The following is a 20,693-nucleotide window of genomic DNA, read 5'->3' on the forward strand; positions in this document are numbered from 1 at the left end:
ATGTCCCTTAATCGTGCCAATGTGCGCACCCAACGTGATGATCCTATCATTCTTATAAGTGTGTCAAACAATGAAGTATACGTGTAAAAAACACCAAATTTACGAACAATCCAGAAATACGGCCAAATTTAACGTATAAGGGAGAGAGATACGACAAAATGTCACAGGACCAAAGTTGTAGATCACTCCGAATTGAAGTGACGTTGTGCCATCCGTTTTGTGATACGACTTACCGATTAGCCACAAAATAGCTCAAAAGGAATGTCTGCACAGTCAATAAAATTGCCTCCATATTTCGATATCTTTGGGGGTAAAAAGTGAAAAATTTGAACATCTTGGAATTTTCCCGTCGGTTAGGGACCAAAAGCTATAATTTCACCAAATTTCAATTGTCTACCTCGTCTGGCAGGTTGTGCCGCCATCTTGATTTGGGGGGATGGGGGATAAAAATGAGGAAATTCCCGAAAATTTTTAAGCCCACGAAACCTATAGGTTATCGTTTTGGATATACTATACGACTGTGTTCTTATGCTGAGCAAAAAATTTGAGCCCCCCTGGCGTGCCCCCTTCAGGGAATTTTGAGAATTTCCGATTTTTCTAGGGATCCTGGGGTCATCAGTTTCTCCCGTACCAAGTTTCAAATTTCTGAGATTTCTGGAAGTGCCTCATTAATTCACGTCTTTTTTCATTTTTAAATATTTATATATACATCGCTCCAGCCCGACTTGCTTTTATATATATAGATAGATGACGGATAAGCATGAGCACGTTGAAAAGTGCAGACTTCCACTTCGAGATTCATATCTCCTAAACGGTTTATGATATTAAGAAACGGTTTGCGCCATCAGACGCCTCATTTATTTCTCTACATGTTTGTTTCTAAACCATATCCTCGTATCTCCCACATTAAGGGGGTAAATTGAGTTCGAATTTTGAATAGGGTGAAATTTGAGTGCATTTTTAACATTTTACATTACTTTTTGCCTACTTATGTATAAGCTAGAATCATGAAATTCGGTACACATATGTCCCTTAATCGTGCCAATGTGCGCACCCAACGTGATGATCCTATCATTCTTATAAGTGTGTCAAACAATGAAATATACGTGTAAAAATCACCAAATTTACGAACAATCCAGAACTACGGCCAAATTTGACGTATAAGGGAGAGAGATACGACAAAATGTCACAGGACCAAAGTTGTAGATCACTCCGAATTGAAGTGACGTTGTGCCATCCGTTTTGTGATACGACTTACCGTTTAGCCACAAAATAGCTCAAAAGGAATGTCTGCACAGTCAATAAAATTGCCTCCATATTTCGATATCTTTGGGGGTAAAAAGTGAAAAATTTGAACATCTTGGAATTTTCCCGTCGGTTAGGGAACAAAAGCTACAATTTCACCAAATTTCAATTGTCTACCTCGTCTGGCAGGTTGTGCCGCCATCTTGATTTGGGGGGATGGGGGATAAAAATGAGGAAATTCCCGAAAATTTTTAAGCCCACGAAACCTATAGGTTATCGTTTTGGATATACTATACGACTGTGTTCTTATGCTGAGCAAAAAATTTGAGCCCCCCCTGTCGTGCCCCCTTCAGGGAATTTTGAGAATTTCCGATTTTTCTAGGGATCCTGGGGTCATCAGTTTCTCCCGTACCAAGTTTCAAATTTCTGAGATTTATGGAAGTGCCTCATTAATTCACGTCTTTTTTCATTTTTAAATATTTATATATACATCGCTCCAGCCCGACTTGCTTTTATATATATAGATGACGGATAAGCATGAGCACGTTGAAAAGTGCAGACTTCCACTTCGAGATTCATATCTCCTAAACGGTTTATGATATTAAGAAACGGTTTGCGCCATCAGACGCCTCATTTATTTCTCTACATGTTTATTTCTAAACCATATCCTCGTATCTCCCACATTAAGGGGGTAAATTGAGTTCCAACTTTGAATAGGGAGAAATTTGGGTGCATTTGTAACATTTTACATTACTTTTTGCCTACTTATGTATAAGCCAGAATCATGAAATTTGGTACACATATGTCCCTTAATCGTGCCAATGTGCGCACCCAACGTGATGATCCTATCATTCTTATAAGTGTGTCAAACAATGAAGTATACGTGTAAAAAACACCAAATTTACGAACAATCCAGAAATACGGCCAAATTTAACGTATAAGGGAGAGAGATACGACAAAATGTCACAGGACCAAAGTTGTAGATCACTCCGAATTGAAGTGACGTTGTGCCATCCGTTTTGTGATACGACTTACCGATTAGCCACAAAATAGCTCAAAAGGAATGTCTGCACAGTCAATAAAATTGCCTCCATATTTCGATATCTTTGGGGGTAAAAAGTGAAAAATTTGAACATCTTGGAATTTTCCCGTCGGTTAGGGACCAAAAGCTATAATTTCACCAAATTTCAATTGTCTACCTCGTCTGGCAGGTTGTGCCGCCATCTTGATTTGGGGGGATGGGGGATAAAAATGAGGAAATTCCCGAAAATTTTTAAGCCCACGAAACCTATAGGTTATCGTTTTGGATATACTATACGACTGTGTTCTTATGCTGAGCAAAAAATTTGAGCCCCCCTGGCGTGCCCCCTTCAGGGAATTTTGAGAATTTCCGATTTTTCTAGGGATCCTGGGGTCATCAGTTTCTCCCGTACCAAGTTTCAAATTTCTGAGATTTCTGGAAGTGCCTCATTAATTCACGTCTTTTTTCATTTTTAAATATTTATATATACATCGCTCCAGCCCGACTTGCTTTTATATATATAGATAGATGACGGATAAGCATGAGCACGTTGAAAAGTGCAGACTTCCACTTCGAGATTCATATCTCCTAAACGGTTTATGATATTAAGAAACGGTTTGCGCCATCAGACGCCTCATTTATTGCTCTACATGTTTGTTTCTAAACCATATCCTCGTATCTCCCACATTAAGGGGGTAAATTGAGTTCTAATTTTGAATCGGGTGAAATTTGAGTGCATTTTTAACATTTTACATTACTTTTTGCCTACTTATGTATAAGCTAGAATCATGAAATTCGGTACACATATGTCCCTTAATCGTGCCAATGTGCGCACCCAACGTGATGATCCTATCATTCTTATAAGTGTGTCAAACAATGAAATATACGTGTAAAAATCACCAAATTTACGAACAATCCAGAACTACGGCCAAATTTAACGTATAAGGGAGAGAGATACGACAAAATGTCACAGGACCAAAGTTGTAGATCACTCCGAATTGAAGTGACGTTGTGCCATCCGTTTTGTGATACGACTTACCGTTTAGTCACAAAATAGCTCAAAAGGAATGTCTGCACAGTCAATAAAATTGCCTCCATATTTCGATATCTTTGGGGGTAAAAAGTGAAAAATTTGAACATCTTGGAATTTTCCCGTCGGTTAGGGACCAAAAGCTACAATTTCACCAAATTTCAATTGTCTACCTCGTCTGGCAGGTTGTGCCGCCATCTTGATTTGGGGGGATGGGGGATAAAAATGAGGAAATTCCCGAAAATTTTTAAGCCCACGAAACCTATAGGTTATCGTTTTGGATATACTATACAACTGTGTTCTTATGCTGAGCCCAAAATTTGAGCCCCCCCTGGCGTGCCCCCTTCAGGGAATTTTGAGAATTTCCGATTTTTCTAGGGATCCTGGGGTCATCATTTCTCCCGTACCAAGTTTCAAATTTCTGAGATTTCTGGAAGTGCCTCATTAATTCACGTCTTTTTTCATTTTTAAATATTTATATATACATCGCTCCAGCCCGACTTGTTTTTATATATATAGATGACGGACAAGAATGAGCACGTTGAAAAGTGCAGACTTCCACTTCGAGATTCATATCTCCTAAACGGTTTATGATATTAAGAAACGGTATGCGCCATCAGACGCTTCCCATATTAAGGGGGTAAATTGAGTTCAAACTTTGAATAGGGTGAAATTTGGGTGCATTTTTAACATTTTACATTACATTTTGCCTACTTATGTATAAGCCAGAATCATGAAATTTGGTACACAAATGTCCCTTAATCGTGCCAATGTGCGCACCCAACGTGATGATCCTATCATTCTTATAAGTGTGTCAAACAATGAAATATACGTGTAAAAAACACCAAATTTACGAACAATCCAGAAATACGGCCAAATTTAACGTATAAGGGAGAGAGATACGACAAAATGTCACAGGACCAAAGTTGTAGATCACTCCGAATTGAAGTGACGTTGTGCCATCCGTTTTATGATACGACTTACCGTTTAGCCACAAAATAGCTCAAAAGGAATGTCTGCACAGTCAATAAAATTGCCTCCATATTTCGATATCTTTGGGGGTAAAAAGTGAAAAATTTGAACATCTTGGAATTTTCCCGTCGGTTAGGGACCAAAAGCTATAATTTCACCAAATTTCAATTGTATACCTCGTCTGGCAGGTTGTGCCGCCATCTTGATTTGGGGGGATGGGGGATAAAAATGAGGAAATTCCCGAAAATTTTTAAGCCCACGAAACCTATAGGTTATCGTTTTGGATATACTATACGACTGTGTTCTTATGCTGAGCCCAAAATTTGAGCCCCCCCTGGCGTGCCCCCTTCAGGGAATTTTGAGAATTTCCGATTTTTCTAGGGATCCTGGGGTCATCAGTTTCTCCCGTACCAAGTTTCAAATTTCTGAGATTTCTGGAAGTGCCTCATTAATTCACGTCTTTTTTCATTTTTAAATATTTATATATACATCGCTCCAGCCCGACTTGCTTTTATATATATAGATGACGGATAAGCATGAGCACGTTGAAAAGTGCAGACTTCCACTTCGAGATTCATATCTCCTAAACGGTTTATGATATTAAGAAACGGTTTGCGCCATCAGACGCCTCATTTATTTCTCTACATGTTTGTTTCTAAACCATATCCTCGTATCTCCCACATTAAGGGGGTAAATTGAGTTCCAATTTTGAATAGGGTGCAATTTGGGTGCATTTTTAACATTTTACATTACTTTTTGCCTACTTATGTATAAGCTAGAATCATGAAATTTGGTACACATATGTCCCTTAATTGTGCCAATGTGCGCACCCAACGTGATGATCCTATCATTCTTATAAGTGTGTCAAACAATGAAATATACGTGTAAAAAACACCAAATTTACGAACAATCCAGAAATACGGCCAAATTTAACGTATAAGGGAGAGAGATACGACAAAATGTCACAGGACCAAAGTTGTAGATCACTCCGAATTGAAGTGACGTTGTGCCATCCGTTTTGTGATACGACTTACCGATTAGCCACAAAATAGCTCAAAAGGAATGTCTGCACAGTCAATAAAATTGCCTCCATATTTCGATATCTTTGGGGGTAAAAAGTGAAAAATTTGAACATCTTGGAATTTTCCCGTCGGTTATGGACCAAAAGCTATAATTTCACCAAATTTCAATTGTCTACCTCGTCTGGCAGGTTGTGCCGCCATCTTGATTTGGGGGGATGGGGGATAAAAATGAGGAAATTCCCGAAAATTTTTAAGCCCACGAAACCTATAGGTTATCGTTTTGGATATACTATACGACTGTGTTCTTATGCTGAGCAAAAAATTTGAGCCCCCCTGGCGTGCCCCCTTCAGGGAATTTTGAGAATTTCCGATTTTTCTAGGGATCCTGGGGTCATCAGTTTCTCCCGTACCAAGTTTCAAATTTCTGAGATTTCTGGAAGTGCCTCATTAATTCACGTCTTTTTTCATTTTTAAATATTTATATATACATCGCTCCAGCCCGACTTGCTTTTATATATATAGATGACGGATAAGCATTAGCACGTTGAAAAGTGCAGACTTCCACTTCGAGATTCATATCTCCTAAACGGTTTATGATATTAAGAAACGGTTTGCGCCATCAGACGCCTCATTTATTGCTCTACATGTTTGTTTCTAAACCATATCCTCGTATCTCCCACATTAAGGGGGTAAATTGAGTTCTAATTTTGAATCGGGTGAAATTTGAGTGCATTTTTAACATTTTACATTACTTTCTGCCTACTTATGTATAAGCTAGAATCATGAAATTTGGTACACATATGTCCCTTAATCGTGCCAATGTGCGCACCCAACGTGATGATCCTATCATTCTTATAAGTGTGTCAAACAATGAAATATACGTGTAAAAATCACCAAATTTACGAACAATCCAGAACTACGGCCAAATTTAACGTATAAGGGAGAGAGATACGACAAAATGTCACAGGACCAAAGTTGTAGATCACTCCGAATTGAAGTGACGTTGTGCCATCCGTTTTGTGATACGACTTACCGTTTAGTCACAAAATAGCTCAAAAGGAATGTCTGCACAGTCAATAAAATTGCCTCCATATTTCGATATCTTTGGGGGTAAAAAGTGAAAAATTTGAACATCTTGGAATTTTCCCGTCGGTTAGGGAACAAAAGCTACAATTTCACCAAATTTCAATTGTCTACCTCGTCTGGCAGGTTGTGCCGCCATCTTGATTTGGGGGGATGGGGGATAAAAATGAGGAAATTCCCGAAAATTTTTAAGCCCACGAAACCTATAGGTTATCGTTTTGGATATACTATACGACTGTGTTCTTATGCTGAGCAAAAAATTTGAGCCCCCCCTGTCGTGCCCCCTTCAGGGAATTTTGAGAATTTCCGATTTTTCTAGGGATCCTGGGGTCATCAGTTTCTCCCGTACCAAGTTTCAAATTTCTGAGATTTCTGGAAGTGCCTCATTAATTCACGTCTTTTTTCATTTTTAAATATTTATATATACATCGCTCCAGCCCGACTTGCTTTTATATATATATATATATAGATGACGGATAAGCATGAGCACGTTGAAAAGTGCAGACTTCCACTTCGAGATTCATATCTCCTAAACGGTTTATGATATTAAGAAACGGTTTGCGCCATCAGACGCCTCATTTATTTCTCTACATGTTTGTTTCTAAACCATATCCTCGTATCTCCCACATTAAGGGGGTAAATTGAGTTCGAATTTTGAATAGGGTGAAATTTGGGTGCATTTTTAACATTTTACATTACTTTTTGCCTACTTATGTATAAGCCAGAATCATGAAATTTGGTACACATATGTCCCTTAATCGTGCCAATGTGCGCACCCAACGTGATGATCCTATCATTCTTATAAGTGTGTCAAACAATGAAATATACGTGTAAAAAACACCAAATTTACGAACAATCCAGAAATACGGCCAAATTTAACGTATAAGGGAGAGAGATACGACAAAATGTCACAGGACCAAAGTTGTAGATCACTCCGAATTGAAGTGACGTTGTGCCATCCGTTTTGTGATACGACTTACCGTTTAGCCACAAAATAGCTCAAAAGGAATGTCTGCACAGTCAATAAAATTGCCTCCATATTTCGATATCTTTGGGGGTAAAAAGTGAAAAATTTGAACATCTTGGAATTTTCCCGTCGGTTAGGGACCAAAAGCTACAATTTCACCAAATTTCAATTGTCTACCTCGTCTGGCAGGTTGTGCCGCCATCTTGATTTGGGGGGATGGGGGATAAAAATGAGGAAATTCCCGAAAATTTTTAAGCCCACGAAACCTATAGGTTATCGTTTTGGATATACTATACAACTGTGTTCTTATGCTGAGCCCAAAATTTGAGCCCCCCCTGGCGTGCCCCCTTCAGGGAATTTTGAGAATTTCCGATTTTTCTAGGGATCCTGGGGTCATCAGTTTCTCCCGTACCAAGTTTCAAATTTCTGAGATTTCTGGAAGTGCCTCATTAATTCACGTCTTTTTTCATTTTTAAATATTTATATATACATCGCTCCAGCCCGACTTGCTTTTATATATATAGATGACGGACAAGAATGAGCACGTTGAAAAGTGCAGACTTCCACTTCGAGATTCATATCTCCTAAACGGTTTACGATATTAAGAAACGGCATGCGCCATCAGACGCCTCATTTATTTCTCTACATGTTTGTTTCTAAACCATATCCTCGTATCTCCCACATTAAGGGGGTAAATTGAGTTCTAATTTTGAATAGGGTGAAATTTGAGTGCATTTTTAACATTTTACATTACTTTTTGCCTACTTATGTATAAGCTAGAATCATGAAATTCGGTACACATATGTCCCTTAATCGTGCCAATGTGCGCACCCAACGTGATGATCCTATCATTCTTATAAGTGTGTCAAACAATGAAATATACGTGTAAAAATCACCAAATTTACGAACAATCCAGAACTACGGCCAAATTTGACGTATAAGGGAGAGAGATACGACAAAATGTCACAGGACCAAAGTTGTAGATCACTCCGAATTGAAGTGACGTTGTGCCATCCGTTTTGTGATACGACTTACCGTTTAGCCACAAAATAGCTCAAAAGGAATGTCTGCACAGTCAATAAAATTGCCTCCATATTTCGATATCTTTGGGGGTAAAAAGTGAAAAATTTGAACATCTTGGAATTTTCCCGTCGGTTAGGGAACAAAAGCTACAATTTCACCAAATTTCAATTGTCTACCTCGTCTGGCAGGTTGTGCCGCCATCTTGATTTGGGGGGATGGGGGATAAAAATGAGGAAATTCCCGAAAATTTTTAAGCCCACGAAACCTATAGGTTATCGTTTTGGATATACTATACGACTGTGTTCTTATGCTGAGCAAAAAATTTGAGCCCCCCCTGTCGTGCCCCCTTCAGGGAATTTTGAGAATTTCCGATTTTTCTAGGGATCCTGGGGTCATCAGTTTCTCCCGTACCAAGTTTCAAATTTCTGAGATTTCTGGAAGTGCCTCATTAATTCACGTCTTTTTTCATTTTTAAATATTTATATATACATCGCTCCAGCCCGACTTGCTTTTATATATATATATATATAGATGACGGATAAGCATGAGCACGTTGAAAAGTGCAGACTTCCACTTCGAGATTCATATCTCCTAAACGGTTTATGATATTAAGAAACGGTTTGCGCCATCAGACGCCTCATTTATTTCTCTACATGTTTATTTCTAAACCATATCCTCGTATCTCCCACATTAAGGGGGTAAATTGAGTTCCAACTTTGAATAGGGAGAAATTTGGGTGCATTTGTAACATTTTACATTACTTTTTGCCTACTTATGTATAAGCCAGAATCATGAAATTTGGTACACATATGTCCCTTAATCGTGCCAATGTGCGCACCCAACGTGATGATCCTATCATTCTTATAAGTGTGTCAAACAATGAAGTATACGTGTAAAAAACACCAAATTTACGAACAATCCAGAAATACGGCCAAATTTAACGTATAAGGGAGAGAGATACGACAAAATGTCACAGGACCAAAGTTGTAGATCACTCCGAATTGAAGTGACGTTGTGCCATCCGTTTTGTGATACGACTTACCGTTTAGTCACAAAATAGCTCAAAAGGAATGTCTGCACAGTCAATAAAATTGCCTCCATATTTCGATATCTTTGGGGGTAAAAAGTGAAAAATTTGAACATCTTGGAATTTTCCCGTCGGTTAGGGAACAAAAGCTACAATTTCACCAAATTTCAATTGTCTACCTCGTCTGGCAGGTTGTGCCGCCATCTTGATTTGGGGGGATGGGGGATAAAAATGAGGAAATTCCCGAAAATTTTTAAGCCCACGAAACCTATAGGTTATCGTTTTGGATATACTATACGACTGTGTTCTTATGCTGAGCAAAAAATTTGAGCCCCCCCTGTCGTGCCCCCTTCAGGGAATTTTGAGAATTTCCGATTTTTCTAGGGATCCTGGGGTCATCAGTTTCTCCCGTACCAAGTTTCAAATTTCTGAGATTTCTGGAAGTGCCTCATTAATTCACGTCTTTTTTCATTTTTAAATATTTATATATACATCGCTCCAGCCCGACTTGCTTTTATATATATATATATATATATATATAGATGACGGATAAGCATGAGCACGTTGAAAAGTGCAGACTTCCACTTCGAGATTCATATCTCCTAAACGGTTTATGATATTAAGAAACGGTTTGCGCCATCAGACGCCTCATTTATTTCTCTACATGTTTGTTTCTAAACCATATCCTCGTATCTCCCACATTAAGGGGGTAAATTGAGTTCGAATTTTGAATAGGGTGAAATTTGGGTGCATTTTTAACATTTTACATTACTTTTTGCCTACTTATGTATAAGCCAGAATCATGAAATTTGGTACACATATGTCCCTTAATCGTGCCAATGTGCGCACCCAACGTGATGATCCTATCATTCTTATAAGTGTGTCAAACAATGAAATATACGTGTAAAAAACACCAAATTTACGAACAATCCAGAAATACGGCCAAATTTAACGTATAAGGGAGAGAGATACGACAAAATGTCACAGGACCAAAGTTGTAGATCACTCCGAATTGAAGTGACGTTGTGCCATCCGTTTTGTGATACGACTTACCGTTTAGCCACAAAATAGCTCAAAAGGAATGTCTGCACAGTCAATAAAATTGCCTCCATATTTCGATATCTTTGGGGGTAAAAAGTGAAAAATTTGAACATCTTGGAATTTTCCCGTCGGTTAGGGACCAAAAGCTACAATTTCACCAAATTTCAATTGTCTACCTCGTCTGGCAGGTTGTGCCGCCATCTTGATTTGGGGGGATGGGGGATAAAAATGAGGAAATTCCCGAAAATTTTTAAGCCCACGAAACCTATAGGTTATCGTTTTGGATATACTATACAACTGTGTTCTTATGCTGAGCCCAAAATTTGAGCCCCCCCTGGCGTGCCCCCTTCAGGGAATTTTGAGAATTTCCGATTTTTCTAGGGATCCTGGGGTCATCAGTTTCTCCCGTACCAAGTTTCAAATTTCTGAGATTTCTGGAAGTGCCTCATTAATTCACGTCTTTTTTCATTTTTAAATATTTATATATACATCGCTCCAGCCCGACTTGCTTTTATATATATAGATGACGGACAAGAATGAGCACGTTGAAAAGTGCAGACTTCCACTTCGAGATTCATATCTCCTAAACGGTTTACGATATTAAGAAACGGCATGCGCCATCAGACGCCTCATTTATTTCTCTACATGTTTGTTTCTAAACCATATCCTCGTATCTCCCACATTAAGGGGGTAAATTGAGTTCTAATTTTGAATAGGGTGAAATTTGAGTGCATTTTTAACATTTTACATTACTTTTTGCCTACTTATGTATAAGCTAGAATCATGAAATTCGGTACACATATGTCCCTTAATCGTGCCAATGTGCGCACCCAACGTGATGATCCTATCATTCTTATAAGTGTGTCAAACAATGAAATATACGTGTAAAAATCACCAAATTTACGAACAATCCAGAACTACGGCCAAATTTGACGTATAAGGGAGAGAGATACGACAAAATGTCACAGGACCAAAGTTGTAGATCACTCCGAATTGAAGTGACGTTGTGCCATCCGTTTTGTGATACGACTTACCGTTTAGCCACAAAATAGCTCAAAAGGAATGTCTGCACAGTCAATAAAATTGCCTCCATATTTCGATATCTTTGGGGGTAAAAAGTGAAAAATTTGAACATCTTGGAATTTTCCCGTCGGTTAGGGAACAAAAGCTACAATTTCACCAAATTTCAATTGTCTACCTCGTCTGGCAGGTTGTGCCGCCATCTTGATTTGGGGGGATGGGGGATAAAAATGAGGAAATTCCCGAAAATTTTTAAGCCCACGAAACCTATAGGTTATCGTTTTGGATATACTATACGACTGTGTTCTTATGCTGAGCAAAAAATTTGAGCCCCCCCTGTCGTGCCCCCTTCAGGGAATTTTGAGAATTTCCGATTTTTCTAGGGATCCTGGGGTCATCAGTTTCTCCCGTACCAAGTTTCAAATTTCTGAGATTTCTGGAAGTGCCTCATTAATTCACGTCTTTTTTCATTTTTAAATATTTATATATACATCGCTCCAGCCCGACTTGCTTTTATATATATATATATATAGATGACGGATAAGCATGAGCACGTTGAAAAGTGCAGACTTCCACTTCGAGATTCATATCTCCTAAACGGTTTATGATATTAAGAAACGGTTTGCGCCATCAGACGCCTCATTTATTTCTCTACATGTTTATTTCTAAACCATATCCTCGTATCTCCCACATTAAGGGGGTAAATTGAGTTCCAACTTTGAATAGGGAGAAATTTGGGTGCATTTGTAACATTTTACATTACTTTTTGCCTACTTATGTATAAGCCAGAATCATGAAATTTGGTACACATATGTCCCTTAATCGTGCCAATGTGCGCACCCAACGTGATGATCCTATCATTCTTATAAGTGTGTCAAACAATGAAGTATACGTGTAAAAAACACCAAATTTACGAACAATCCAGAAATACGGCCAAATTTAACGTATAAGGGAGAGAGATACGACAAAATGTCACAGGACCAAAGTTGTAGATCACTCCGAATTGAAGTGACGTTGTGCCATCCGTTTTGTGATACGACTTACCGATTAGCCACAAAATAGCTCAAAAGGAATGTCTGCACAGTCAATAAAATTGCCTCCATATTTCGATATCTTTGGGGGTAAAAAGTGAAAAATTTGAACATCTTGGAATTTTCCCGTCGGTTAGGGACCAAAAGCTATAATTTCACCAAATTTCAATTGTCTACCTCGTCTGGCAGGTTGTGCCGCCATCTTGATTTGGGGGGATGGGGGATAAAAATGAGGAAATTCCCGAAAATTTTTAAGCCCACGAAACCTATAGGTTATCGTTTTGGATATACTATACGACTGTGTTCTTATGCTGAGCAAAAAATTTGAGCCCCCCTGGCGTGCCCCCTTCAGGGAATTTTGAGAATTTCCGATTTTTCTAGGGATCCTGGGGTCATCAGTTTCTCCCGTACCAAGTTTCAAATTTCTGAGATTTCTGGAAGTGCCTCATTAATTCACGTCTTTTTTCATTTTTAAATATTTATATATACATCGCTCCAGCCCGACTTGCTTTTATATATATAGATGACGGATAAGCATTAGCACGTTGAAAAGTGCAGACTTCCACTTCGAGATTCATATCTCCTAAACGGTTTATGATATTAAGAAACGGTTTGCGCCATCAGACGCCTCATTTATTGCTCTACATGTTTGTTTCTAAACCATATCCTCGTATCTCCCACATTAAGGGGGTAAATTGAGTTCTAATTTTGAATCGGGTGAAATTTGAGTGCATTTTTAACATTTTACATTACTTTTTGCCTACTTATGTATAAGCTAGAATCATGAAATTCGGTACACATATGTCCCTTAATCGTGCCAATGTGCGCACCCAACGTGATGATCCTATCATTCTTATAAGTGTGTCAAACAATGAAATATACGTGTAAAAATCACCAAATTTACGAACAATCCAGAACTACGGCCAAATTTAACGTATAAGGGAGAGAGATACGACAAAATGTCACAGGACCAAAGTTGTAGATCACTCCGAATTGAAGTGACGTTGTGCCATCCGTTTTGTGATACGACTTACCGTTTAGTCACAAAATAGCTCAAAAGGAATGTCTGCACAGTCAATAAAATTGCCTCCATATTTCGATATCTTTGGGGGTAAAAAGTGAAAAATTTGAACATCTTGGAATTTTCCCGTCGGTTAGGGACCAAAAGCTACAATTTCACCAAATTTCAATTGTCTACCTCGTCTGGCAGGTTGTGCCGCCATCTTGATTTGGGGGGATGGGGGATAAAAATGAGGAAATTCCCGAAAATTTTTAAGCCCAGGAAATCTATAGGTTATCGTTTTGGATATACTATACAACTGTGTTCTTATGCTGAGCCCAAAATTTGAGCCCCCCCTGGCGTGCCCCCTTCAGGGAATTTTGAGAATTTCCGATTTTTCTAGGGATCCTGGGGTCATCATTTCTCCCGTACCAAGTTTCAAATTTCTGAGATTTCTGGAAGTGCCTCATTAATTCACGTCTTTTTTCATTTTTAAATATTTATATATACATCGCTCCAGCCCGACTTGCTTTTATATATATAGATGACGGACAAGAATGAGCACGTTGAAAAGTGCAGACTTCCACTTCGAGATTCATATCTCCTAAACGGTTTATGATATTAAGAAACGGTATGCGCCATCAGACGCTTCCCATATTAAGGGGGTAAATTGAGTTCAAACTTTGAATAGGGTGAAATTTGGGTGCATTTTTAACATTTTACATTACATTTTGCCTACTTATGTATAAGCCAGAATCATGAAATTTGGTACACAAATGTCCCTTAATCGTGCCAATGTGCGCACCCAACGTGATGATCCTATCATTCTTATAAGTGTGTCAAACAATGAAATATACGTGTAAAAAACACCAAATTTACGAACAATCCAGAAATACGGCCAAATTTAACGTATAAGGGAGAGAGATACGACAAAATGTCACAGGACCAAAGTTGTAGATCACTCCGAATTGAAGTGACGTTGTGCCATCCGTTTTATGATACGACTTACCGTTTAGCCACAAAATAGCTCAAAAGGAATGTCTGCACAGTCAATAAAATTGCCTCCATATTTCGATATCTTTGGGGGTAAAAAGTGAAAAATTTGAACATCTTGGAATTTTCCCGTCGGTTAGGGACCAAAAGCTATAATTTCACCAAATTTCAATTGTATACCTCGTCTGGCAGGTTGTGCCGCCATCTTGATTTGGGGGGATGGGGGATAAAAATGAGGAAATTCCCGAAAATTTTTAAGCCCACGAAACCTATAGGTTATCGTTTTGGATATACTATACGACTGTGTTCTTATGCTGAGCCCAAAATTTGAGCCCCCCCTGGCGTGCCCCCTTCAGGGAATTTTGAGAATTTCCGATTTTTCTAGGGATCCTGGGGTCATCAGTTTCTCCCGTACCAAGTTTCAAATTTCTGAGATTTCTGGAAGTGCCTCATTAATTCACGTCTTTTTTCATTTTTAAATATTTATATATACATCGCTCCAGCCCGACTTGCTTTTATATATATAGATGACGGATAAGCATGAGCACGTTGAAAAGTGCAGACTTCCACTTCGAGATTCATATCTCCTAAACGGTTTATGATATTAAGAAACGGTTTGCGCCATCAGACGCCTCATTTATTGCTCTACATGTTTGTTTCTAAACCATATCCTCGTATCTCCCACATTAAGGGGGTAAATTGAGTTCCAATTTTGAATAGGGTGCAATTTGGGTGCATTTTTAACATTTTACATTACTTTTTGCCTACTTATGTATAAGCTAGAATCATGAAATTTGGTACACATATGTCCCTTAATTGTGCCAATGTGCGCACCCAACGTGATGATCCTATCATTCTTATAAGTGTGTCAAACAATGAAATATACGTGTAAAAAACACCAAATTTACGAACAATCCAGAAATACGGCCAAATTTAACGTATAAGGGAGAGAGATACGACAAAATGTCACAGGACCAAAGTTGTAGATCACTCCGAATTGAAGTGACGTTGTGCCATCCGTTTTGTGATACGACTTACCGATTAGCCACAAAATAGCTCAAAAGGAATGTCTGCACAGTCAATAAAATTGCCTCCATATTTCGATATCTTTGGGGGTAAAAAGTGAAAAATTTGAACATCTTGGAATTTTCCCGTCGGTTATGGACCAAAAGCTATAATTTCACCAAATTTCAATTGTCTACCTCGTCTGGCAGGTTGTGCCGCCATCTTGATTTGGGGGGATGGGGGATAAAAATGAGGAAATTCCCGAAAATTTTTAAGCCCACGAAACCTATAGGTTATCGTTTTGGATATACTATACGACTGTGTTCTTATGCTGAGCAAAAAATTTGAGCCCCCCTGGCGTGCCCCCTTCAGGGAATTTTGAGAATTTCCGATTTTTCTAGGGATCCTGGGGTCATCAGTTTCTCCCGTACCAAGTTTCAAATTTCTGAGATTTCTGGAAGTGCCTCATTAATTCACGTCTTTTTTCATTTTTAAATATTTATATATACATCGCTCCAGCCCGACTTGCTTTTATATATATAGATGACGGATAAGCATTAGCACGTTGAAAAGTGCAGACTTCCACTTCGAGATTCATATCTCCTAAACGGTTTATGATATTAAGAAACGGTTTGCGCCATCAGACGCCTCATTTATTGCTCTACATGTTTGTTTCTAAACCATATCCTCGTATCTCCCACATTAAGGGGGTAAATTGAGTTCTAATTTTGAATCGGGTGAAATTTGAGTGCATTTTTAACATTTTACATTACTTTTTGCCTACTTATGTATAAGCTAGAATCATGAAATTCGGTACACATATGTCCCTTAATCGTGCCAATGTGCGCACCCAACGTGATGATCCTATCATTCTTATAAGTGTGTCAAACAATGAAATATACGTGTAAAAATCACCAAATTTACGAACAATCCAGAACTACGGCCAAATTTAACGTATAAGGGAGAGAGATACGACAAAATGTCACAGGACCAAAGTTGTAGATCACTCCGAATTGAAGTGACGTTGTGCCATCCGTTTTGTGATACGACTTACCGTTTAGTCACAAAATAGCTCAAAAGGAATGTCTGCACAGTCAATAAAATTGCCTCCATATTTCGATATCTTTGGGGGTAAAAAGTGAAAAATTTGAACATCTTGGAATTTTCCCGTCGGTTAGGGGCCAAAAGCTACAATTTCACCAAATTTCAATTGTCTACCTCGTCTGGCAGGTTGTGCCGCCATCTTGATTTGGGGGGATGGGGGATAAAAATGAGGAAATTCCCGAAAATTTTTAAGCCCACGAAACCTATAGGTTATCGTTTTGGATATACTATACAACTGTGTTCTTATGCTGAGCCCAAAATTTGAGCCCCCCCTGGCGTGCCCCCTTCAGGGAATTTTGAGAATTTCCGATTTTTCTAGGGATCCTGGGGTCATCAGTTTCTCCCGTACCAAGTTTCAAATTTCTGAGATTTCTGGAAGTGCCTCATTAATTCACGTCTTTTTTCATTTTTAAATATTTATATATACATCGCTCCAGCCCGACTTGCTTTTATATATATATAGATGACGGATAAGCATGAGCACGTTGAAAAGTGCAGACTTCCACTTCGAGATTCATATCTCCTAAACGGTTTATGATATTAAGAAACGGTTTGCGCCATCAGACGCCTCATTTATTTCTCTACATGTTTGTTTCTAAACCATATCCTCGTATCTCCCACATTAAGGGGGTAAATTGAGTTCGAATTTTGAATAGGGTGAAATTTGGGTGCATTTTTAACATTTTACATTACTTTTTGCCTACTTATGTATAAGCCAGAATCATGAAATTTGGTACACATATGTCCCTTAATCGTGCCAATGTGCGCACCCAACGTGATGATCCTATCATTCTTATAAGTGTGTCAAACAATGAAATATACGTGTAAAAAACACCAAATTTACGAACAATCCAGAAATACGGCCAAATTTAACGTATAAGGGAGAGAGATACGACAAAATGTCACAGGACCAAAGTTGTAGATCACTCCGAATTGAAGTGACGTTGTGCCATCCGTTTTGTGATACGACTTACCGTTTAGCCACAAAATAGCTCAAAAGGAATGTCTGCACAGTCAATAAAATTGCCTCCATATTTCGATATCTTTGGGGGTAAAAAGTGAAAAATTTGAACATCTTGGAATTTTCCCGTCGGTTAGGGACCAAAAGCTACAATTTCACCAAATTTCAATTGTCTACCTCGTCTGGCAGGTTGTGCCGCCATCTTGATTTGGGGGGATGGGGGATAAAAATGAGGAAATTCCCGAAAATTTTTAAGCCCACGAAACCTATAGGTTATCGTTTTGGATATACTATACAACTGTGTTCTTATGCTGAGCCCAAAATTTGAGCCCCCCCTGGCGTGCCCCCTTCAGGGAATTTTGAGAATTTCCGATTTTTCTAGGGATCCTGGGGTCATCAGTTTCTCCCGTACCAAGTTTCAAATTTCTGAGATTTCTGGAAGTGCCTCATTAATTCACGTCTTTTTTCATTTTTAAATATTTATATATACATCGCTCCAGCCCGACTTGCTTTTATATATATAGATGACGGACAAGAATGAGCACGTTGAAAAGTGCAGACTTCCACTTCGAGATTCATATCTCCTAAACGGTTTATGATATTAAGAAACGGCATGCGCCTCAGACGCTTCATTTATTTCTCTACATGTTTGTTTCTAAACCATATCCTCGTATCTCCCATATTAAGGGGGTAAATTGAGTTCAAACTTTGAATAGGGTGAAATTTGGGTGCATTTTTAACATTTTACATTACATTTTGCCTACTTATGTATAAGCCAGAATCATGAAATTTGGTACACAAATGTCCCTTAATCGTGCCAATGTGCGCACCCAACGTGATGTTCCTATCATTCTTATAAGTGTGTCAAACAATGAAATATACGTGTAAAAAACACCAAATTTACGAACAATCCAGAAATACGGCCAAATTTAACGTATAAGGGAGAGAGATACGACAAAATGTCACAGGACCAAAGTTGTAGATCACTCCGAATTGAAGTGACGTTGTGCCATCCGTTTTGTGATACGACTTACCGTTTAGCCACAAAATAGCTCAAAAGGAATGTCTGCACAGTCAATAAAATTGCCTCCATATTTCGATATCTTTGGGGGTAAAAAGTGAAAAATTTGAACATCTTGGAATTTTCCCGTCGGTTAGGGACCAAAAGCTATAATTTCACCAAATTTCAATTGTATACCTCGTCTGGCAGGTTGTGCCGCCATCTTGATTTGGGGGGATGGGGGATAAAAATGAGGAAATTCCCGAAAATTTTTAAGCCCACGAAACCTATAGGTTATCGTTTTGGATATACTATACGACTGTGTTCTTATGCTGAGCCCAAAATTTGAGCCCCCCCTGGCGTGCCCCCTTCAGGGAATTTTGAGAATTTCCGATTTTTCTAGGGATCCTGGGGTCATCAGTTTCTCCCGTACCAAGTTTCAAATTTCTGAGATTTCTGGAAGTGCCTCATTAATTCACGTCTTTTTTCATTTTTAAATATTTATATATACATCGCTCCAGCCCGACTTGCTTTTATATATATAGAAGATATTCCCTTCAAAACTGGCTCTAAGTATTAGGGAATTATAAATCTTATTCAAACCTTAATAATCACTTCATACTGGTATAGTGAACATACAAGAAATGCTGGAAAGGCAGCTCCACAAATCTACAATTTCAGTCTGCAGAAGGATTGACATAAATTTGGACGATTTAACATTGACGAGTTAGTACATTCCAAATCCCTTTAATGTTGCCTTCTATTTCAACTTACATCTTTTTATGAATGACTACATTACAGATTACATGATATGCATGGCAAAGGATATGGCACTGACATTGAAAATATGAGGACAGTTGAGTGATGGTAGTATTATAAAGCTTGTTACATAAACCTTGATTCTGAACCTTAGGCTTTATATTTTATTTTCTTCAAATAGTTTTATTGTAGAAGTCAATATTTGTCTGTAATAATACTTGTTTGAAATTCAAAAAGTAATTTATCATAAATATTTTCTTAGCTCTGGATTTCAACCCAAGACCTCTTGATCCAGATCTTGAGTTCAAGGGTGGGAGTGACATCACGAAAGGTGGTGACATCAGTGTCATCGATTTCCCTGCTGGTTTTAGAAGAGCTTGTGGGCCTCCAGCAAGAGTACAGGGATCTCTGGTGTATCGAGATGGAGAACCCATTGGAGAGGGAGACCGTAGGTGAGCTCATTGCATGAAGTGTTGTTTCTGGTCATTAATTACCACTGTAAATTGGCTTTGTATTGTAAGTCGGTGTAGAAATTCTTATAGCCAACTGCAGTATACAATTTATGTATACTATTTGTGGAGAGGGAGGCATAATTAGCCGAGTGACTTAGCTGTTGGCTTCCTGCATAGAAGACTGAGAAGCCACCCGATCCTGGGTTGAGATTTTCATATCAAAAACTACAGGGTGATTAATTTGAAAGTTCAGAGTGGAGTGCCGAGGATTAGGTGCGCTGGGAAGCGGAGACAGCGAGCGCAGTGCCCGCCATGACAAGCAGGCATAGTCGGCTCAAAGAAGCGGCATGATTACGCCTATAGAAACTAAACGAAACTGAACTCACCGGCTACATAGATGCTCTGGACAAATAAGTAAACGAATAAACAAATGAATAAATGAACTAGGAAATTAAAATGAACTAAATAAATAAAGAAATAATAAATAAATAAATAAATAAATAAATTAAATAAACAAACTAAGAAATTAAACTGAACTCACCAGTATTTACAGACAATGCTGAAAGTGATCTCCTTCAGCTGCAATGCAAGCTTCACATCTTGTAATGAGATTTCGAAACACACTTTATAATTCATGGACACCGATAGAACGCACAATGTTCCTAATTTCTGCTTTTAATTCTTCTGCAGTTCGAGGATTATTCCTGCAAACTTTTCCTTTACGATTTCCCCATAGATAAAAATCACATGTGCTTAAATCAGGCGAACAAGGGGGCCATAAGCCTTTGCTGATAATAATTAATAATTTCGTGTGGCTATTTCTAGCCGAGTGCAGCCCTTGTAAGGCAGACCCTCCGATGAGGGTGGGCGGCATCTGCCATGTGTAGGTAACTGCGTGTTATTGTGGTAGAGAATAGTGTTAAGTGTGGTGTGTGAG

The 20,693-nt window shown here is 38.6% G+C and overlaps 1 protein-coding gene across 1 annotated transcript in view; it reads left to right on the forward strand.

The window, feature by feature from the left end:
• The window catches only part of Hasp (Hig-anchoring scaffold protein), a 1,448,565-nt gene that overhangs the window by 1,327,749 nt on the left and 100,123 nt on the right, over nt 1–20,693 (forward strand). Inside the window, exon 16 of the mRNA XM_068228385.1 lies at nt 19,567–19,756. Within this exon, the coding sequence (XP_068084486.1) occupies nt 19,567–19,756 (190 nt within the window). The remainder of the gene's footprint in view (nt 1–19,566; nt 19,757–20,693) is intronic.

Source organism: Anabrus simplex, chromosome 6, assembly GCF_040414725.1.
Source record: "Anabrus simplex isolate iqAnaSimp1 chromosome 6, ASM4041472v1, whole genome shotgun sequence".
NCBI lineage: Eukaryota > Metazoa > Arthropoda > Insecta > Orthoptera > Tettigoniidae > Anabrus > Anabrus simplex.